We start from the raw sequence: 23971 nt of genomic DNA, 5'->3' as shown, positions 1-23971 counted from the left end.
GTTGGGCTGAATTTGTGGGCTGTGAGACTTCTTTGTTGTTGTTATGGGCTAAGGTAGAAGAATGGTTTAATATGCCCCCGCAAGCTGGAGGATGAAAGATATCGAGAACTCCAAGCTTATTGAGATTAAGATGGAAGGGTTGAGGAGACAAAGGCTTTGTGAAGATGTCAGCTAATTGCCCAGAAGAAGGAATGGGGAGAAGTTTCATCACTCCAACTTGAGCTTTTTGTCGAACCAAGTGACAATCGACCTCTAAATGTTTGGTCCGTTCATGAAAAAACTGGATTAGCAGCAATATGAAGAGCACTTTGATTATCACAATATAAAACTGGTGGGCGGATAGGAGAGATACGTAAAAATTGTAACAGATTTATTATCCATTGAAGTTCACAAGTTGTGTTGGCAAGTGCACGATATTCTGCTTCAGTGGATGAGCGGGCAACGGTGGTTTGTTTCTTGGTCTTCCAAGAGACTAAAGAGTTGCCTAAGAAGAAACAATAGCCTGTTAAAGATCGCCGAGTGTCAGGACATCCGGCCCAATCAGAGTCACTGAAGCCGAGAAGCTGAATTTCTGATCCTCTTGAAAAAAAAAAAATCCTTTGCCGGGGCTAGTTTTTAGATATCGTAACACATGCTTGGCAGCTTGAAGATGAGATTCAGTAGGAGTTGCCATAAATTGACTTAATTGTTGAGTGGCATACATGATGTCTGGTCGAGTAGTGGTAAGGTAGATAAGACGCCCAACCAAACGGCGATACACAGAAGGGTCAGATAGCAAGGGACTTTTGTCTTGATATAATCTTGTGGAACTATCCATTGGAACAGAGGCAGGTTTAGCACCTAATAAACCAGAATCCTCCAAAAGATCAAGACAATATTTTCTCTGAGATAAGCAAATTCCCTTTGCTGATTGAGCTACTTCAATACCCAAAAAATATTTTAAAGGGCCCAAATCTTTAATTCGGAAGTGCTGGTGCAAAATAGACTTAATGGAAGCAAGTTCAGAAATAGAATCGCCGGTGAGAACGATGTCATCAACATAAACTAGAAGTATACAAATTTGAGCACCAGTAAATTTAACAAATAGACTATAATCAGATAAAGTCTGCTGATATCCATGGGATAGCAAAAGATGAGAAAGTTTGTCATACCACATACGACTAGATTGTCGTAGACCATATAATGACTTTAGTAACTTGCAGCATTGATTTGGGCGAGGAGATGTGAACCCAGGTGGCAAAGTCATGTAAACATCTTCAGAAAGATCCCCATGTAAGAAAGCATTATTGACATCTAACTGATGTATGGGCCAATGCTTCATAGAGGCCAATGCCAAGACTAATCTAATGGTGGCAGGCTTGACAACAGGAGAGAAGGTTTCCAAGAAATCAACACCTTCAGTTTGGGTGAATCCTTTGGCCACAAGGCGAGCCTTATATCGATCGACTGAACCATCAGGCTTGCGTTTGATGCGATAGACCCATTTACAGCCAACCGGCTTAACACCTGTAGGACAATCAACAAGACGCCAAGTTTTGTTCAACTCAAGAGCATCCAACTCATCTTTCATAGCACTACGCCAATTGGGATGTTGATTGGCATCTTTAAAGAACTTTGGCTCAACGTCAGAATGTAGAGATAATAGAAACCTTTTATGTGAAGATGAAAGAGAAGAAAAAGACATGACTGAAGATAAAGGATACCTGCACTTTGAGGAAGATTGATTGGTAGAGGTGAGAGACGAATTGCACAAGTAATCAGAGAGATATGCTGGAGGTCGGTGAGGTCGATCAGAATGACGAGGATGTGGTTGCTCAGGTGGTGAGGAAGGTGACAGGGGATGAGGAGGTGATGGTGGACTAATGTCTAGTGCAGAAGAAGAGGAGGGTGTGGGCCTCAAAAGAGATTCGGTTGTTATGGATTCAAGTTGGTTAGGACACGATAGTGAGGAAGAAGGAGAGGTTGTTGGAGAGAATAAAGGATTAGATGGAGTTGGGTCAATGGGTATGGGTGAGGGTTCAACTGGAAGGGTTGGTATTTTTGGGTTATGTGTGTTGATAGAAAAATTGTTTGGTTCAGAATTTAGGTTGGAGAGAGAAATTGGGTCATTTGTGTGAACCAAAGGAAAGACTAATTCATCAAATACAACATTTCGAGAAATTTCAATTCTTTTGTCATCCAAAAGATAAATGATATATCCTTTAAAACCATTTTGAAAACCAATGAAAACACCCCTTTTAGCTCTTGGATCAAATTTTGATCTATTTGTCATTAGGGTAGACATAAAACATAAACAACCAAAAACTCTAAGGTCATGATAATTTGGTGGATGATTAAATAAAATCTCAAATGGTGTTTGAAAATTAATTGCAGAGGATGGAACTCTATTAAGCAAATAAACGGCATGTTTAACAGCATAAGACCAAAAAGATAATGGTAAATTAGATTGAAACATAAGAGCACGAGCTATATTTAAAATATGTTGATGCTTGCGTTCTACCCGTCCATTTTGTTGAGGGGTTTCAACACAACTACGTTGATGAATAATTCCCTTGGAAGCATAAAAATCATGTAAAATAAATTCTGGTCCATTATCGGAACGGACAGTTTTGACTTTAGAGTTGAATTGTGTTTCAACTAAAGTAATAAAATTCTTTACATGATTTTGCACTTCTCCTTTTGATTTTAACAAAATAGCCCATGTAAAGCGACTAAAATCATCAACGACAGTTAAGAAATATTTATGATTATGAATAGAATTTTGCCGAAACGGGCCCCAAATGTCAAAATGTAATAAATCAAAAATTGCATTAGCTTTATTAAAGTTTTGAGAAAATGAAAGTTTCTTCTGTTTAGAAAAATGACAAATATCACAAGTTTTATCATAATGCATAGAAATAAAAGGAAATTGCTTATGTAAATAATTAAGTCGTTGTTCAGAAAGATGACCCAAACGAAAATGCCATAGCTCGGATGGTGTAATGGTTGATTTTGTTTTGATAGTATGAATGGAATGTGAAGTTGATGGAGTGTGAGTGAGAGTATTTTCAACAACATACAAGCCTTCTCTCATTCTACCAAAGCCAATCGTCCTCAAAGTGTTGGTCTGTAAATTGCAAGAAGAAGATGAAAAAGTGAGTTGACATTGAAGATTGGAAGTAATTTTGGATATGGAAATAATGTTAAAATTAAAGTAAGGCAGATAAAGAACATCATGAAGGATTAAAGATGAAGAAAATTGCACGACACCCTTATAGGAAGCAGTGACTTTAGTGTTATTTGGTAAGTGAATGATAATGGGAGAGATTTTGTAATATGAAATAAACCAAGATAAGTTTGATGCAATATGGTCTGTGGCACCAGAATCAATAATCCAAGAATTTAAAAAGGTATTTTTGTTGGAAAAATTATTTAAAATAGAAAATGTGTTTGAAGAACAAAGATAATGAGTACTCGGATTAGGCAAAAACCCATTTTGATTTGATGAACTATTATCTCTATATTCTGAAGAGGGAGACTCGGTCTTTTTGAGAAGTGCTATGAGAGCTTGTTGTTGGGCAAGTGAGAGGTCCAAAATTGGGTTTGGATTCGGCTGATGGGTATGCCCTTCAACATGACCTAGGGCTGCCCTCTCATCATACACTGGAGGGGCGATTGAAGGAGTGGCGGCGGCGACAGCAACGGAGTGATGTGGACTACCAGAGTGACGTGGATGCCCTGGTGGGAACCTGTGTTTCGAATAACAGACTTCAATCGTGTGGCCACTACGACCGCAATGCGTACAGAACTTAGAGGAACCACCACGTCCCGCGCTGGAGGGAAAACCACCGCGACCCTTGCCGGAGGAAAAGCGACCGCGACCGCGACCTTGTGAGGGGTGCCGCGAATCGACGGCGGCAGTGATGGAACGTGGATCGTCTAGAATCCCAGCAGTAACTTGTAGCTGTCGTTCATGTTGGATGATCAATGCAAAAACTCTGGTTGCTGGAGGTAATTGGTCTAGGAGAAGTATTTGAGATCGCACCACCGAAAACCGTTCATCCAATCCCTTAAGAAAGCGAATTATAAAATCTTGTGATTTGTGAGATGTTGCTGGATATGAACAGACCGGGAGAGGGCGAGAACTGTCGAGTTCCTCCCAAAGAGACTTCAGTGATGTGTAGAACTCGGTGACAGACAGAGTGCCCTGCTTAAGTGCATAGATTTCTTCTTGCAACTCAGCAATTCGGAGAAGATCACTCTGAGCAAATCGTTCTTTCAAATCGGTCCAGACAGAGGAGGCAGTGGCAAAATAGAGGACACTTTGAGTTATAGAAGGGGACAAAGAATGGAATAACCAAGATAAGACCAAGTTGTTGCAACGTTCCCAAGCCGAGAAAAGAGGATCCCCAGGTAGAGGAGAGGAGATAGAACCAGTAAGAAATCCATATTTATTTTTGGAAATAATAGCCATAGTGAAGGATCTATTCCATGAATGGTAATTGTTTCCTGTGAGAACAGGGGTAACCAAGACTGAGGTAGGATTTTCGCTTGAATGAATATAATAGGGATTGGTTGTATCTTGAGTTAAATTGGAAGGTTGATTATTCATGGTAAGCGGGGGAGTTGAAGGAGTTTTAGGATCTGAATCGGTTGGTTTATCCATGGATATCAACAGAGCTCAAGAAGAGCTCTGATACCATAATAAAATTGTGAAAGAGTAGGAAAAGTAAAGAAAAGAACTTTTATTGATTGTTGATTGATTGAATTGTACTGAAGTGACTAAATATATATAGAGCATTGTCCTATAAAAGATAAAAGCAAATAAAGATAAGATAAGAAGATAAGAACAACTAAAGATAAGATAAAGATAATAAAGACTAAAATTATAATTAAATTTATGTATTCTGTTGGGTTGAATTTGTGGGCTGTGAGACTTCTTTGTTGTTGTCATGGGCTAAGGTAGAAGAATGGTTTAATATATATCAAATTTCGTATCAACAGCCTTACAGGAAGAATCCCAAAGATAATAGCTAGTACTCTAATTAACAACATACATTATCATAAAAGTAAAGTAAAAAAAATTATAATAATCGTAGGCAAATGATCAGTCTTTGTTGCCTAAGAGCAACAGGTAATATCGTAAAGGTTCCATTATTTAGTAGAATCATTCGAGAAATCCCCACCTAGCTAGTAGTGACCAACCATATGATTTGATATATAATAATGGAAAGCTATCATATCATTGCATCTTTTACTTTGTTTATGATTATCGATCGATGATAATGAATTATCATTTATGATATATTATACTAAAGCTTAGCAGGAAGATGAGATGAATTTAATTAAAAGAAGCAAACAACAAAAGATGCCAAATCAAGTTTGAAGTGGTGAGTGGTGACACGGATTCTGGGGTCCACCTATTGACCTCTTGAAGCTTGATGAAAGAAAGGAATTAAGGGGAAGCTATAGCTGGGGTCAGAGTGATGGGTTGGGAATGGTTCTACCGGCTTCGTGTTATGATGAACCATGATTAACCCTCTGCTGGCTACATGCCAAACTGGGTCTCATCGGGGTCCCCCTGCCCACATATATGTCTCAAGGAACTTAATTAGGGGTGAACACGGGTATTACCCGCCCAAACCCAAACAGAACCAATTAAATTGGTTCTGAAATTAAATTGGTTCTGAAATCAACGAGTAATCGAGTTCAATTCAAACCAAATCGATGGTTTTTGTTAGTGATTGATTTGAGTATCGGTTTTAGAAGTGCGGAATCCGAACCAACCCGCGAATCTAATTATATATTAATTAAATAAAATATATATATATATATATATATATATATATATGACTTTTTTATTAGACAATGATTATTCATTATTAATTTGTTTGGATTTTAATGAGTTTAGTTTTTAATGTATTTGATATTTAACATGTTTGGATTATTTTTATTGATGTTACATGTTTATTATACTTGTTGAATTCAAAGTCATCGGGTACCCAATTACTCGAACCGAATCAATCTATTTTTAATCAGTTTGTTTTGGTTCGGATATATGTACAAAAAAATATAAATCCGAACCAAATCGAACTAATTACATTTTGATCGGTTCGATTCTAATTTTACTATAAATCCGAATTAAACCGACCCGTGCTCACTCCTAAACTTAATAAAGGAAATTATCAATAATATTATTAAAGACTATAATAAGTATACACTAAGATTAGTTACTAAAATCAGTTACTAATATAAATAATTATTTGGTGATTGATTTTAGTGTAAAAATAATATTTCTCTATTATTAAGGTGACGCAGGAAGGACAATGAGGCATACATGATGGGAATGGGATGCAATAGCTCTATGGAATGATGGCTCCGATCCGTGAACTCCCACTAGCTCAACAACAACCTTAGCTTGGCCCTACCAAAATCACTGTTTGAAACATGAATTTAAATATAAATTATTTTTGAGATCAAGCTAATAAGTGTGTTGTGTGTACAATGCTGAATACATATTATTGAGAGAGAGATAAAGATAGCCATTGCTAGCTGAGATTTTACAAAGAACCCACCAACGAACCAAACCGCTTTCTCTCTGCTCTGCCAATTTTTCAGGGGGTGCTCATGATGGAACATTGAACTAGTGCCCAAATAAACAGCCAGAAAGAAAAAGTCACCAACTTTGTGTTATAGGGACCAGTGGGTTTTTGGTGTTACTAGCAATAGCAAAGGTAATAATTTGCAAGTGTTGAAAGCGAGAAATAAAGGGTACCCAAAAGAAGGAACAAACTCACAAACTCTGCTCTCTCATGCTGTGATGCATGCACGTCTTCATCATCACCACTCACTCTAATTCTATTCTCTGATGGAGGTTACAGAGGTTTAAGCTAAGTTTTCTTCACCTTTCTGTACCAGTTTTTCAGTGAAGCTTTCGTCTTGCTTATTTAGTCATCGAATTCATGCTCACTCATTCATGCCAGTGTCTTGGTGATATAAAAGCAAGCTATGCTGAATCGTCCATAGCAACAACGTAACTAGCTAGCGATCAGTGATGGCAGATTCTGAGAAACAAAAGAAGCTCACATCATCATCCTCATCATCTTCCTTCTTCAGCTCTTTCACATCAAAGGGAGTGTTCCAAGAAACAGAGAGCATGATGATGAGCCCAACCTCCATACTTGACAGCAAGCCATTCTCGGGCTTCAAGAAGAACCCCTTTTGGTCAGAAACCAACAACAACAACAACAACAACAAGAACAACAAGAAGCGTTGTTGTTATTCTGAAAAGTTGGATTCAAAAGGCGTTGGTGTTGCCCTTCTTGATGAAACAGCAGAAGCAAGAATGGTGGTGTTTGGTTCACAGCTGAAGATTCAGATTCCTCCCTTACCACCAGAAGGTGAGAGGGTGTTCAAAGGGTGTGTATCTGCCACCGAGTTGGAACTGATGGAACTCTCTGAGGACTACACACGCGTGATTTGCCATGGTCCTAACCCAAGGACCACTCACATATTCGGTAACTGCATCATTCAGAGTACCCCTTCTGTTTCACCCAAGCTTGATCCTTCTCACTCTTTTCTCACTGTCTGCTTTCTCTGCAACAAGAATCTTGGGCATGGTAAAGACATCTACATGTACAGGTATGTGATATGTCTAATGCTGATTACAACTACTGCTTTAGTTTACTGTGCCAAGTGATTTAGTTATTCAATCCATGTTCAGGGGTGAGAGAGCATTTTGCAGCAATGAATGCCGTTACCAGGGGATGCTGATGGAGGAAGCTGAAGAGGCTGTTTATGGGACTTAGTTCCTCAACTCTCAACCATCAATAATAATCAACTTCCTCTTCCATTTTCAGTTTTAATTTCTAGGTTGAAACTATATATAGAAATTGTATCTGTAGAAAATAGAGTTGGGGGTTTGAATTAAAAAGTTAGAGGTTATTTTTGTTGAAATCATGAATTAGGGGATTGCTTGGCTTGCCACAATTTTTGTCCTTCAATTCAAATATGGTAGTGATGATTATTGTGTTATACTCTTATCTATGGCTTCACCTTACACTCTAGTCTCTGCTGTCTTTGTTTTATAAAGTATTCTACACACTACAGTAATAATAAGGTGAATAACAAACAATATGATCACTCACATATACAACCAATGACATCATCTTCGGTAGTTTCTTTTCTTTTCAAATTGTTTGGTACCTAGCTAGATTTATGGTGGATGTTTATTTCGCTAGAAAAAAATTATAGGATGAGAGATAGTTGTCATATTATTAAGCAATAAACATTTCTCATTTATGTAGTAGCATATAGTTAGATATTTATGTAAGGGGAGTACTAGGTAAACAATGATTATCTTAAGCAATATGAACAACTACCAATTAAATAAAAATACACTACACTTTAATTTAATGCTACTAATTAAATTTACTCTTTTAACCCTATTAATTTACATTGTTTACACATTGTTCAAAAATATTAACTACATGGTAATAAGTAGAGTAGGATAGGATTTGGAGCCGATCCTAATTCTACTTGTGTCTTGCAGGATGAGAATATTTCAACCCTAATTCTATCCGTTATTAATCTGTGGGTATTCGATCTTATCTGTGAGTTACAAAAAAGATGCAATATTATTATAAAAGTTGATGATAATTTAAAATATAACTGATTTTTATGTAAAAAAAATATTAAATTATTAATTAATCATCTTCTTTTAGTGACTAAAGATCTTTTACATTTAGTGAGAGGTCCTTAATTCAACATTTACTTAAAATATATTTTTATATAAATATATAACATATACATATATAACATTAACATTATATCATCGCTTGAGAATATAGAACACTTGCATCAAGCTTTACGAGAGAATAGCTTACTTAGTTTTTTCTTTTTTTGTCAAGTGGATTGGACAGCCCCCAATCTTAGATATTACACCCATGTTTTACACACACAACACACTCATACACACTACCACAAGTATCATGGGTTCTTAAATCAACAACTAGCCCCAACTAGAATTTGAATCCGGATATAGCATCGTATAAGACGGATAGGTATACTAACTGTGCTGTACCTCAGCTGCAGCTTACTGAGTTTATTCAGTGGAATGATTCTGTGCCATTTTCTAAACAGACAAAAACTAACGTAAATTCGTAACAGGACCCGTTTTTGGTTGTTTAAAGAAAAAAACTAACGAAACAATAACTAGTAAAATATTAGTTACCTTCTTTTGTTAATTTCCTTTTCCCACCGGGGAGGTCAAGATAAATATAAAGCATAATCCTAAGTCTTATTTTTATTATTACTTATTTTCATTAACCGCATTATCCTTAAAGAGTTTACTAATGTTGGTCCAAAAATAAAATAAAATTAAGAAATATTAATGACTTAATATTTCTCTTTCATTAAATAATTGTTTATGCTGATTTGGACCTCTTTGTGACAGTGATTTCAAACCCATCTCACAACCGGTTATTTCTTTTCTTTCTCAAGCCCAAGAGACTTTGAACTAATAGAAGGCCCTAGAACATACCCTTATCTTCTTATCATATTCATGGGTTCATATCGAAACTGAACTGAACTCAAATGGAAAAGAAACCAACGAAGAATACTAATAGGGGAAAAAAAAAACAAAAAGAAAGAAAAAAACCGTCATGAACATCTTTGAAATTTGAACCTTAATTTAATTTAATTTAATTTAATTTAATACTGATAATAATGTCATCCGTATATATGTTATCTCTAATCCCCTTTTTGCCCTCCAAATTTCCCCTTTATTCCTTCACTTCTTTCTCCTCTTCCACACGCCCCGCTCATCCACCGCGATTCCGCCGGAGAACGCGTCGGAAACCCCCGGAGACTGAAATGTCCGTCACCGTTTCGAGGTCAGGGTCCTCTCTCCGCCTTGGCAGCGACGATGCCGAGTCTTTATTGGGTTCCCGAACTGGTAAGCTTCTTCCACCGCGAAATTTCTGATTATACTCTTTTTATTGTGGAAATTCAGGTTAAAGTTATTCCTTGGTTCGAAAAGTTTCCGCCTTACGAAATTCGAGCTAGATTTTAGTATATTTCATTGCTAATTGATGATAGCATAGTGAAAAGAGGGAAATTGATACTGTAGATAAAGTTTCTATGTGGTCGTTGAATACAGTTCTTAGTTCAACCATTTCTGCCAACCAATATTAGTATTTAGATTATGCTGAATTTTAAGGATTAGCTGACACTGATCGGTTGATTGCATTGTTATGATTGCTTGTTTTAATTAGTGTATTCTGCTTGTGCTTGTTTGTGCACGATTGATGCAGGTGCAGGAAAAGGGGATACATTAACAACCGAGACAGATCTGGAAGCTTGCTCCAATAGTAAAACAAGTGTTCCTAGAAAGAATAAATACCGTATGAGAAACATCACATTGTTTGGTGTAGACTTATCCCCGGATAACATCGCCGTCGCTATGGTATACTTTGTTCAAGGTGTTTTAGGCCTTGCAAGGCTGGCTGTCAACTTTTTTCTAAAGGATGATTTACATCTGGATCCTGCTGAGGTATGTCTTCTTAGTTGAAGGGGTGTAATCAATTAAGTTTGAGCCCTTGCTTGGATCAAATGTAGAAACAACACATGTATTTGCTTAAATTCTAATCTTTGTTGGAGGGTGGTGGGATTGAATCAGTTTTACATTAGTATTTGAAGGATCTAACAATTTCTATATATTCACTAGACAGCTGTGATTTCTGGTTTCTCTGCATTACCATGGCTCGTCAAACCTCTATACGGTTTTATTAGGTAAGTTCTAACTGCATCCTTATTTCCCTCCTACTTAAGTGGGCAATTCATTGTGTTTTCCTTTTTGTATATCTCCATGGAACTAAATCTGTTAATTTTGCTCGCAGTGATTCTGTCCCACTTTTTGGTTATCGAAGGAGGTCATACCTAGTTCTGTCTGGGTTGCTCGGTGCACTCTCATGGAGCTTGATGGCTACCATTGTTGACAGCAAATATGGCGCTGCTTTTTGCACACTTATTGGATCTCTTTCTGTTGCCTTCTCAGACGTGGTGAGTAATTCCTGCTTAGTGATTTAAAGGTACCTTTTGTGGATTATTTATTACTTAGGAAGAGTACTCCTTATTCTGCTGTAGTTATCTACACTTTGTATGTTCCTGTATCAATAGGTATATCATGGTAAAGGACTTTGGGGACAGGAGTAACAACACGAAAAATTGTTTAGTGGGATAATTTAGAACTTTATATGACCTTAACAAGCCAACTTAGCCCTTAAAAAGATTGTTTTTGAACCAGATTTATTAAAAATATAATGCGAACTTTGTCACTGTGCTTCAAGAACGGAAACTAACTAACAACTGTAGTCATACTGTTAGCTCTGTTAATGTGCTTCAGGAACAAATACAACGTCACATCTCATAAACCCACCATTTCAGTCTCTTCTGTCCCAATGTTAGAAGCATTTTAGTTTGTCTCTGGTATTTTGGCTTTAGTGTTTTAGCGTCTTCTATGAATTGAAATTTTCCGGAGAACTATGTCAGAAACTAAATTTATGCTTTAGGTTGTAGATTCAATGGTTGTGGAGAGGGCACGTGGTGAGTCACAAAGCACCTCGGGATCTCTTCAGTCTTTGTGTTGGGGTTCTTCAGCTTTTGGTGGAATTGTAAGCTCCTATTTCAGTGGGTCATTGGTGGATACTTATGGAGTAAGGTACTGAAAGAAGTGATTGAAGGCGCTTCTGTTTATTGATAGCAGTATACAATTTTTATTTTATGTTTTTCTAATAAGTATATAATGTTCCAGGTTTGTTTTTGGTGTGACAGCATTGCTTCCACTGATAACATCTGCAGTTGCGGTTCTTGTAAAAGAACAACCTATGCTCAGTACAGTAAGAGGGAATAGTCTTCCTTTTGCCAGTTCTGAGTTTTTGGAAAGTTCAAAGCAGAACATTATTCAGCTGTGGGGTACTGTACGACAGCCTGGTGTCCTTCTTCCCACATTGTTTATTTTCTTGTGGCAAGCAACTCCACAGTCTGACTCTGCAATGTTCTTCTTTACGTATGTAAATATGATCATTATCCTTTTGAACATTATCTGCACATGCCACTTTCTTTCATCTTGAATATTTTTTGTTACCCTTTTCAGCACGAATTCTCTTGGTTTTACCCCCGAGTTTTTAGGACGGGTAAAGCTTGTTACCTCCATCGCATCTTTGCTTGGTGTTGGACTTTATAACGGATTTCTGAAGAGTGTGCCTTTGCGTAAAATATTCCTTGCAACTACCATTTTTGGTTCAGCTCTTGGGATGACCCAGGTTACTTTTATATTTCAAGAAATCTTTATATGTTGTTAATCTGAATTTTTAGAATACTGTTCTAAATATCTATACGTTGTCTTTAACCTCTCTTGTCAGGTTCTCCTGGTCACTGGATTAAACCGGAAGTTTGGAATAAGTGATGAGTGGTTTGCAATTGGGGATTCATTAATTCTCACTGTTTTAAGTCAGGTTATCATTATCTTCATTCATTAATTAGTTCCTGTGTGTTTATTCAAATAATGAAGTTTCATAAGTTTCGAATTTCGATTGTCTTTCATTATTTGATCTGGAAATCTGTTCTACGACTGCAGCTGAAGTCTAATGTGGTTTAATGTAATTTTATATATTAAGGCTATTTGATCTTACTACTTGTGTATTTCAGGCTTCCTTCATGCCCGTTCTTGTTCTAGCAGCAAGGTTATGTCCTGAGGGAATGGAGGCGACCCTTTTTGCAACTCTGATGTCAGTATCTAACGGCGGGAGCGTTCTTGGGGGATTGATAGGGGCAGGCCTGACTCAAGTATTTGGAATTACCAAAGACAAATTTGATAACTTGGCATCTCTGATAATCATTTGCAACCTCAGCTCATTATTACCCTTGCCTCTTCTTGGCCTCCTCCCCGGGGATAATCCTGATGAAAATCTGAAGGACAATAATGCCGATGTCGAGATGAAGTCTAATTGATTCTCGCGGTGGTTGTTTGCCACTGGCTTTGTTCATACACGCATACACACCCGGAGTTTTGCATATAGCATGAGGATAAAGTTGCCACCCATATTCTCGTTTTGTTAGTTCACTCAGAACTAAACATGACTGATTTTGAGAGGGGAAAAAAATAGCATTTCAAGTTCCTTAATCACAATTCATATCACATTTCTTAACCAACCAACAAGTCTTCACTTCCGGTGCTGTGGAGTGGCACAGCAGTGCTTCTCAGTTCTCACGACAAAGCGAAATTTGCTTCAGAAGTATTATGGGGTACCTAGCCTTTTAATTCCTTGTAGCTTGTAGTGTTTCTGTAGGATTTTTATTTTTCCCCTATAAAGTGAAATTTGATTCACAACATGTGCTGTATATAGTGAGTAGTAATATCCCTGGCCGTGTGCTGATGCTTATTTAACGTTCTCAATGTCCAGAAAAAAACCCAAAAAAAAAGGGTGAAACAAATACTCTCTACATAAAAGGATTCTCTAAAAACGATGTATTGAAATTGAATTGGTCCGAGAGTTCAGAGTTCCTTAATTAAGTGCCCAGTTATCTTCATCTTCATGTAAAGTTAAGTTGATAATTCAGAGTTATTTAATAATAATTTAGTTAAACATATCAAATTATTTTATAGTTTTTAAATAATAACTTCACATGAATAAAATTATAGCATTAAACGTGAGTATTTATCTTTTCTGTTTTTGTTTCATTCCTACTGTAAAATTAAAATTTTTGTGTCGCCAAGAATTGGTTAAAACTTTTTAAAATTGTGTCCAACTGGTTGGTTGTTAATATATATGGCTTTCTTGCAACATTTTCTCGTCCATGTTCTCTTTCCTATATTAACACAGAACATATATAAAATAGGTGGAAATCAGTTGCAGTCGACTTCACTTGAAGTTGATATCTGAGAGACTAACGGCTCTCAGATATCGACTTCACTTGAAGTTGATATCTGAGAGACTAACGGCTCTCAGATATCAACTTCACGTGAAGTCGACTCTCAGATATCAACTTCAAGTGAAGTCGACTTCACCTGAGTTTTCACCTATAAAATGAGATAAAATCTAGAGCCAAGGAACCAAATGGAAAATATTTATGGAATACGAACTGTTTCCTAATCCCCTATCCAAACAAACTTTAACAACCGTTATATATGTTATTCCGATTGAACAATAATACAATACAATGCACGATTTACACGAACTCTTAGACGGTATCCTTTTGTCGTGTTTATGTTATAATATGTTTGGTGAAAGATAAAAAGATGGCGAGGAATATGCACCCAACTTTGTGATGAAACAATAAGATGACAAAAAATAAAACAAAAGTAGATGAAATTGTATATCTAAAATGTGGAGAAGGAAGAGCGCACGTAGTTTTGGATATGACGGCTTTCATTGGTTCTCATGTGGCGGGTGGTGGATGTTACAGTCAGTGTTGCACTTGCACATGGTGGGTCTCATTCTGCTTTGTCATTCTCCACTCTCTCTTCACATCTTGGGTCCTACTTCCAAGCCATGCCATTCTTGCTTCAACATTATTCACATATGTGTTACCATTATCACCATCATTAGCCTAAACAAAATAATGCACTATCTTCTTGCAACATATATATTTACCATGCATGCATGGTGTTCTTCTAATTTCACAACTAGCATTGAGTCTCTGTCTCTGCATGCATGATCCTATTTTTATAGATTTTTATTCATCCATCTAATAGTGTTTTAATGACAATGTAATTTCATACACTCCACCATTTCAATCTGATAAATACAAATAGAATAAGGAAAAGTCTAGGGACCAGCAACTTTTGTATTTTCTGGCCAGCACTTAACCATCAAAACAAAAGTGAGTGATCTCCCAACATTAGATGTAATCTCACACCATTAAAAATACTATTGATGACCAATTGATGGTTACAAAACACTAAAATTGATGGCCCCTAGCATTCCTCATAGAATATATATAGATGAAAGAAAAAGGAAAATGTTATGGACAGAGAAAGTATCATATATAACATAAATTCTTATATATCATAAAGAAAAAGGCATTGCCTCTTTTTATTTTTTTTTTTATTCAAATTCAAAAGACCTCAATGAGATATATAACATGTTTAATATCCTTATTGATGGGGAAATGCCAGCTGTAGAAATCCCATCTTCTAGGTTTAGTCAAGTTGTTATAATGTGGCATTTATTTTCAGATTATTATTATTATTATTATTATTATTATTATTATTATTATTATTATTATTATTATTAGGTAAAAACTCAGGTGAAGTTGACTTCACATGAAGTTGATATCTGAGAGTTGTTAGATGAAAATTTAGTCAAATCAACCAAATCATTTAACGGTTCTTAAGTATCAACTTCACGTGAAGTCGAGTGCACCTGAGTTTCCACCTTATTATTATTATGCAACTGTATCATGGGCCAAAGGATTCTGATAATGCGTCAAATCATAAGAACTAATAATGCCACCAATACACAAGATAATATCTTCTTAGATCTTTTGAGTTTGTATACAGATAACGATGGATTCAATTTGAACTACATATATATACTATGTATGCATGAACAATTAAGCAAGCATTTCAGTTCTTCTCTATATAAATCAATTAACTACTATTAATTATGTCGTTACTTAGGTTGTTTCATGCAGCTTCGTTAGTTTATTTTACTTTTTAGGTATTGCCAGTTGAGATTCCTCACATATGATTGAATATGGTTACTAATACCCATAAATAATATTTCAGATAATAATTAGCGACAGATTGATAATAATAACAAAATGATCACGAATGCCCTAATAAAATACTTGTAGGTATGTGCCCCACTACTGATGAACCTTAAGAAAAGGAAAATAAATGTTCTGACTTAATTAATAGTTTCATCACCACCTAGATTTTTTGTCATTTCTTTATTGTTGTTTTCTACGGACTATTATTCACATTATATGTAAGATGCCCCCACTGCCCCCACATAATAAAGTAAATCAGTGATACACAGTTACAGAGCCAATAATGTCTAAAAGGTCATTTGGATTTTGTTCTCAATTCGATGAAGCTATTGGTTCAATAAATCTCATTGGTCAGTGAAAGATGATAACCGTTTTCGAAGACTTTTTCTTTAATTTAATGTCAGGAGTCTTGGCTTGCCACACAAGATTTTTTGAAAAATAAAATTAAGAGTAAAGTATTAAATTGACCTTTTATATTTTAACGTAATTTTGTTTTAGCTTTTAAAATTTAAAATATTTTATTTGAATAAAAAAAGGTTTTATTTAATTTTAATATAGTTTCATCGTGAGGTCAAAGTTGAATAATTAACAGAATGTCATACATAAAGCAGTATAAGAACAAGATCGATAATTTGAAAAATAAGTACAAGCTTCAGAGATATAAAATCAATCGTGAATGCAACGGTACATTTATTTGTCATTCTCTTTAGTTCTTTAAAAAATATTTCATTTAAATTGTAAGAAGAATGATAAATAAATGTATTCATGTAGGATATTCTATTATTTATTTAATTTTGATGACCTCACGGTGGAACTACATTAAAGTTAAATAAAATTTTTTTAGATTCAAATAGAATATTTTATATTTTAAAGACCAAAACAGAATTACGCCTAAACGTAAGGGACTAATTTAATATTTTATTCTAAAATTAAATATAATAAATATTATTTTTGGTCTTTATTTATTTGCTTAAAAAACAAAAAATTCTTTTACAATTCGAAAAATTTTAACCGATCTCCAACTATTCAATTAATTCGGTGGACTTTTAAATAAATGATCAAAGATAAAAAATAATACTTACTGAATAAAATAAAATAATTCAATGCACAAATATTTAGTATTAGTGCAGAGCTCAAAAAATAGTCTTATTATCTAGAGAGTGTAATATAAGAAATTTAATCTATAATTGCATTCGTAATCAATTTTACATTTAAACACGTAACATTAAAATCATACAAAAAATGAAAAATAAAAAAGGAAAACTGATAGAACATATAAATAATTTTTCTACATACATGCACCTTTGCTGTGGAGGTGGTTGATTGGTTGCTGCCTTTATAATTTTTGAGAGACAATAATAAGATTGCTAATGATGATAGGATTAGGCAGAGCCACAGATATTAATTAAAGTATAATGGTCATTGATTTGGAGTTTTGCAATGAATAATTATCATCTCCATCTAGCTATATGAAAAACTTAATTAATCAATTTCAATGAATGGCTTTCAAATATAGAGCGTGTTAAGATAACAATGATTAGTTCATAAGAATGAAATAGAAAGTATTGGTTAGCAAGTGCTAAATGATTGATTAAGCGATGATTAGTGGTTGAGTAGGGAAAACAAAAGAAGAATGTGTCCACATTAGGAAGGTAAGTGCCATGTGGGTTGCCATGTGAAGGCCATTAAATTTTTGAACTTCCAACAAATGCTTCAACATACTTCCAAACAAGTCCCATGTGAGAAATCATTGACTCATCAACTCTCAACAAAACACACACACATATATATAGGACTACAGCACATATCTAGGGAAATAGTCCACATAAAATGAGAAATAAAAATAACTTAATAATCCATATAAATTATTTTTTTTCAAAAAATATGGTACATGTATTTTTGTTTTTTTCTTGAAATATAAAAAATGATTTAATTTGGTGTCCAAATAAAAATGAATACTAATAACACAGATTCAATTCAATACAAAATGAGTTAGGGTAATGCCATGTGATGAATAATTTATATTAAGCAGCCAATCACATTTTCTTAGCTAGATTTTGTATGCACTATCGATATGCATCGGAGTAGGGCTGGCAATTTATACCCTACCCGCGGGTATCCAACTCAGTCCAACCCGTTCGGATAGGGTAGGCCACCCGACCTGCTGCGGGTAAGGTATGGTACGGTCTGTGTATGCCTACGGGTAGGGTAGGATACGGATTTAGGGTGTACCAACACATATTTTATTAAAAAATAAGTATATAGTGAAGAAAGTAAGAATTGAACTCATAACCTCACTTATGTAACGACTTACAATAAATGAACAACTACTAAACTAGTTAGTTAATTTATTAATTTAGAGCATTAGTTTTTTATTTTTTATGTTATTAATATGTATAAAATTTGAAATTGTTGAATTTTATATTTACTTTGAAAAAATTTGATATTTCTGTGGGTAGGGTAGGGTTAGGGTTGAGAGATTCTCAACTCGCAGGTAAGGTAGGATAAAATTTTAATAAAATTTTCAACTCGCGGGTAGGGTTAGGGTAGAGTCCAAACCCTACTCTACCCTACTCATTGCCAGCCCTAGATCGGAGAACAAATCATTTATCATTCGGAATTCTAAACTCAACAACAACAATGGGATAGTCTATTATCTGCCTTATAATATTTTTGTAAACACATTACTTCCATATTCACATAACCCTTAAAAGTGTTTAAGGGTTAGACTCACTTTTCCCTTTTGCATGAGGGATTTGAACATATCCACAATAATATTATTGGATCATATGGGACAACAAACAAGTAACAAAGCACACAAACAAAAAGCATAGAATATAAAACTTGTTGGGTTTTCGGAAAGGAATATATAATAATACAATTTAGATAAATGTAAAAGAAACCGACCATAGCCGCAAAATGTTCAATTCAAATGAATTGACAAAAGATGAAGTGCGTGATTGTATAAGTAATAATTACTTTAAATATTATAGGCTTGGAGTAATAATGAATAATGTAGTTTGCCATATAGAGTAAAATGGAGACATTAACAATTAAATTCCCTACAACCTTTAACCTTATCTAGTTGCATAAATTCTATCATAGATTTTGTGATGGCAGTGTTAATGGTGTAAGTAGCTTGTGACTCGAAAACATTACTTAGACACACCATTATGTAGTCCTTGTAGTTGTGCTACACCTACCAGACAAACTACCCCTTGTTTTGGAATCAATGAAATCGTCTTGGCTTCTTCTTTATGTGGACCAATTCATAATTTGGATGCTCCTCCCTCGCTTCTCAACAAAGTAACCAAACATTCGATCATATATGCAAACAAGCTTAATTAACTTGATTAATTATTTAATTTGCATGCTCCCATCCTTACTTTGGTTTCATCTCTAGATTACAGTTTCTTGATTGTAACATGTCTAAAAACGTTTTTTTATAAATATGTTTTTTAATACTTAAAATTTAACACATATAATCGATTAAATCGTGTTATTTTTGTCAAAATTAGACTAGACAAATTGATTTGACCGAAAAATGGTGAATCAAATCTTGAACTGGTCTAAATTAATATTATTTTTTATAGAAAATGACTACAATACCTTATTATAAAAAATAACTAAAATAATTTTATTATATATATTAATTTTGAGAATCCTAAATTTTAGTCCTTTATTTTTCTATCGTAGAATTAGGATTTAGAATTTTTAAAATTAATATATATATATATAAATATATAATAAGAGTATTTTAATTATTTTCTATAATAAAAGTATTGTAGTTATTTTTTAAAAAATAATAATATTAATTTATACCAGTTCAAAATTTGATTCGCCATTTTTTCAGTTAAATCAATTTGTCTAACCTAATTTTGACAAAAATAACATGATTTAATTAATTATATATGTTAAATTTTAATTATTAAAAAATATTTTTAAAAAAAGACGTTTTAGAAATCTTTATTTGAGTGGCTCCTATCTATGATTTGTCTTCATTATGAAATACTAACTGTTCCAAAATGCTTAACTTTGTTGAGGGAAACTCATGTTCCATCTAATATATATTTTAATTTCTTGAAACTATGGATTCTGAATTATTAGCTTGATAATATATATAATACGTACAAGTAATATTATATGCATAATATTATACCCAAGCTTCTGTTAAACCTTTTTGTCACAAATACATATATATCTAGTAGAATAGTAGTTAAGGATTGGAACAATATATTTGGTTATCGAAAATATTTAATAACAAAAAAAATAGTAAAAAATAATCAAAATTTATCTTATTTAATATTTATTAATTATTTTTAAAATTAATAAATTAAAAATAAAGCAAATTTAACTTTTTTTTTTCTTTAACATTACCATTTTGTTATTACTGCACATCATGATGATATTATGTAATTCATATATAGTAATGGGATAATCATGGCTAAAGACTCACATGGACATTTATTTAATAATTTTGTTGTGTCCTTTTACAACGAATTTTTACTTGCTATTAGGTGCTCTCAATTGTGTCAACTAAAATTAATATATAATCCTACCAAGCTGAGACCCATCTAATAAAAAAAAATGTGATTCCATATCTTAGGCTTTGGACAACAAATGTGGTCCTAAAATTATTACCTAATATGTGGAATTATTTCTTTGAGAAGTTAGCCCTCTCAAATCTCAATTATGATTTATGATGCTTCTCATGTAATGAACCTAACTACTTTAATTTTTGTGGCTTAATAATGATCTGGCCCTTCATGATCAGATCACTCTCATTCTTTATATTCATCATTTCAATGTCAATGTGGTAATATTAAAACCCAAAGGTACTAGAATTTTCTAAAAAGATTTAGTGCTTAAGATCAATTAATGTAAATCGAAAATATTTGGTAACCAAAGAAAATCAGCCAAAAACAACTATACCTTGCCTTATTTAGCATTCATTAATTGTTGCGACAATTAATGAATGCTAAATATGCAAACATTAACGTAAGTGTAGCGTGATCGAAATAAAACTATTTTGATGAATTAGCGGTTATACATTTTTTAAAATTCTGTGAAGATTCTTTGTATGTTAAACATTTTGAAATTCTGTGAAATGTACATTAATTTCATTTTATGATCAAATTATTTTACTATCATTTGCATTGTTTATGGTTCTGCATATTTGGCGATTTTTTTTACTAACAAAGAAAAAATTAATGCACGTAAAACTAATACTCGTAAAAGAAGTAGATTTGACTCCCAGAGATTAGAATTCAAACCAATATTTTATGTTTTTGTTTTGATAACCATAATTAATGAATACTGATAGAAAAAAATATTGGTGTTTTGAGAAAGAAATGAAAATAATAAATGTTAAACCGAAGGTGAAAACTCAGGTGAAGTCGATTTCACGTGAAGTTGATATCTGAAGGCTGTTAGATGAAAATTTAGTCAAATCAGTCAAATTATCTAACGGCCCTCAAATATCAATTTCATGTAAAGTCGATTGCAATTGAATTTCCACCTAAATCGAAACTTATAGCGAAAAACTACAGAAACAGATATCTAGGTCACAGGGGAGGGGCTTCAAACATTGAATAGAACATGCACGTTCTGTGGTCCAATTAGGTACATCCTCTTCCAAGGTACACCAAAAACTGACTTTGACTTGATTTTATTTTGCAATAAAAACAAATGAAGGTTGTGAGATCATGAAAAGGGTGATTCTCCACGCGTCTCAAGCACTACTAAATTCTGACAAGTCCAAATCTATTTGCTTGTGAAATTAAGTCAACATTATTGGATACCACATTGCAGGTGAAAGCAACATCAAAGTAAGGAAGCTAAGCCATGCTTTCCCCCACACCACACACACATAACAATGTTTACATTAATTTTAGTTTTGTTAGAACTGCAAATGTGTAATCATAATAATAATTTTATTTTCAATGATGCTATGATATGGTCAGTGTGGCGTCATATAAAATTAAAAATGATCAAATATGGTGGATTAATAAGCTCATAATAAATTAGAATCATGTGATTAAATTGTGTTCCATGTGTCCATGTAGATCAATTTTAAAGGTTGATATATATCCACTTATCCAAAGATGAATAAATGGGACTAATTTGCTAAGACAAAAGGGCAATGTTGTGTGTTTTCCTTGTTGGGGAGAAATGCAACATTGCATGTAGGTTTTTCTGGTGACTAGAAATGAAACCCGTGACTTATTCACTTAATTAAAAGAAAAGAGAAATGGTTTTATTGGTAGAAACATACGTATCAAGCTAAGCTAGAGAGTAGATGTATTATTATTGCAACTTTGAACACCATACAAAAATCTAGCAGTGTTTAGTCAATTCATTTAATTTAGAGTAAATTATCGTTTTTGTCCCCAATATTTGGGGTAAGTTTTATTTATGTCCTTAACGTTTAAATCGTTCTATTTGTATCTTTAACGTTTATAAAAGTGATTCAATGTTATTCTACTATCAATTATGCTAACAAATTAGATTATTTTTTCAATTATTCTCACTTTGATATATTCATTCTCAATTAGGTTTCACTTGGATGTATTCGATTTTAATATTATACCCACTATTTGTGTTTATATTCAATTATGTCCCTATAAAAGTAAATTATGTAAATGTTGTAGGAATTAGTTTCAACATTTGATGAGCTATTTTCGGAGTAGATCATCGATTCTATCCTAGACATTTGTATTCTAACTGCAAGAAGAGATTTTTAAAACTCAAACTAAAGCGCTCATGATGTGTAATTAACAGCAGGATAACATTGAATCACTTTTACAAACGTTAGGGATACAAATAGAACGATTTAAACGTTAGAGACACAAATAGGATTTACCCCAAACGTTGGGGACAAAAACGATACTTTATTCTTTAATTTATTGTTTGTGTCATATTCAACTGTCAAATAATGTTAAAGTGATCAAATCATGGTTAATAGTTCTGTATAAAATTAGCTTTTGTATGCACTCATATATTATCAATACTTTTTAGCCTTATATAATTTATTGAAATACTTTAGGTGAGATATTTCAAAAGGAAAAATACAAATTAAAATCATGTATTAAAATCTTCAACAACAAAGCCACATTTTATTAAGCATGAATTGAATATAAGGTATTGTATTGAAATGTAAAAATTTGCATGCTATTATTTGATATATTAACTGGAGTTGATACGGTCAATAAAGGTTTGAATTACTATTTTTTGCTTGGTATTGATTGTGACTTTGTTACCTTAGCAAGCAAAGGTCCAAAGGGATCAAAAGGATCATTATGGCAAAAATCATTACTATATCACTCAGCATTCATGGCTATATGCATACCTTGCCATGTGCTTTGAGTTTCACTCGGTTTTTCTTTCCCTTTCGAGGAACATATAAATAGACCCTGCTAGCCAAGTCAAAATAGCCTTAAATGGATAGATTCAAGACATTTCAAATCTTATATATTAACCAAAAGAAGCACTTTAAAACGAAGTAATTAGAAGACTTACACCACCTATATATATTTAGTTATATATGCATAATCATGCTAGTGATTTTTTGATATGTTGATAAAGTAGAACTGCAAGTCATGAGTTTAACTTAACCTCATTAATTAAACTACCCAAAGTGAGAAGAAATATAGAAAATTAAGTAAAAATGTTAAAAGAAGAATCTAAGGCACACTTCCTTTGTGGCCCCACCCCGTTATACATACATTATTATAGAGGTATCAAGAAAGATTCCCCGGTTTTCTGGTTTAATAAACAAGAAGTACGATAATATATAAAAAAATATTATCTTTACACTAAAATTAAAATCAGTTATTAAGAAAAATGAATATTATTCTATATATTTTATACAAATGATTAGTTTATTATTTTAGACAAAAAGACAAATATATCTTTAACCTTTTAATTTGTAAACATTTAAATTTTTAAAAATTTAAAAATACATTTAAGTTTTTGACTTTTTCAAAACTTAGATATTTAATATTAAATGTGCTTCTTGTTGTATTGACCTACTTGATACGGATGTATACGTGAGAGTTTTTAAAATTAGACAAATTAAATTTAAAGATTAATAAGTCTAAATTTTAAAGAAATCAGAAATTTAAATATATTTTTAAATTTTTAAAAATTTAAATGTTCACAAATAAAAAGATCAGGGTCGATTTGACTTTTTTTTTTTATGATAAATGTTAAGGGGCCA

At 33.5% G+C, this 23971-nt stretch overlaps 3 protein-coding genes across 3 annotated transcripts; 2 read left to right on the top strand and 1 right to left on the bottom strand.

Moving 5' to 3' along the window:
• Nucleotides 1-505: 505 nt before the first annotated feature.
• Nucleotides 506-4645, bottom strand: LOC148546935 (uncharacterized). The gene is made up of 2 exons (XM_088499446.1): nt 3454-4645; nt 506-2199 (listed from the first exon to the last, which is right to left on the bottom strand). The coding sequence occupies exons 1-2, from the start codon at nt 4643-4645 to the stop codon at nt 506-508; spliced, it is 2886 nt and encodes a 961-aa protein (XP_088355572.1).
• A 1667-nt stretch (nt 4646-6312) lies between these two features.
• Nucleotides 6313-8013, top strand: LOC107618673 (NAD(P)H-quinone oxidoreductase subunit, putative (DUF581)). The gene is made up of 2 exons (XM_016320799.3): nt 6313-7620; nt 7703-8013. The coding sequence occupies exons 1-2, from the start codon at nt 7034-7036 to the stop codon at nt 7785-7787; spliced, it is 672 nt and encodes a 223-aa protein (XP_016176285.1). The 5' UTR covers nt 6313-7033; the 3' UTR covers nt 7788-8013.
• A 1522-nt stretch (nt 8014-9535) lies between these two features.
• Nucleotides 9536-13543, top strand: LOC107618521 (Major facilitator superfamily protein). The gene is made up of 9 exons (XM_016320615.3): nt 9536-9934; nt 10293-10531; nt 10706-10770; nt 10878-11040; nt 11550-11698; nt 11792-12046; nt 12134-12302; nt 12402-12494; nt 12688-13543. The coding sequence occupies exons 1-9, from the start codon at nt 9706-9708 to the stop codon at nt 12988-12990; spliced, it is 1665 nt and encodes a 554-aa protein (XP_016176101.1). The 5' UTR covers nt 9536-9705; the 3' UTR covers nt 12991-13543.
• The last annotated feature ends 10428 nt before the right edge of the window (nt 13544-23971 follow it).

Source organism: Arachis ipaensis, chromosome B9 (genome assembly GCF_059453495.1).
Source record: "Arachis ipaensis isolate K30076 ecotype BB chromosome B9, ASM5945349v1, whole genome shotgun sequence".
NCBI classification, from domain to species: domain Eukaryota; kingdom Viridiplantae; phylum Streptophyta; class Magnoliopsida; order Fabales; family Fabaceae; genus Arachis; species Arachis ipaensis.
This window is presented reverse-complemented; position numbering and strand designations above follow the sequence as displayed.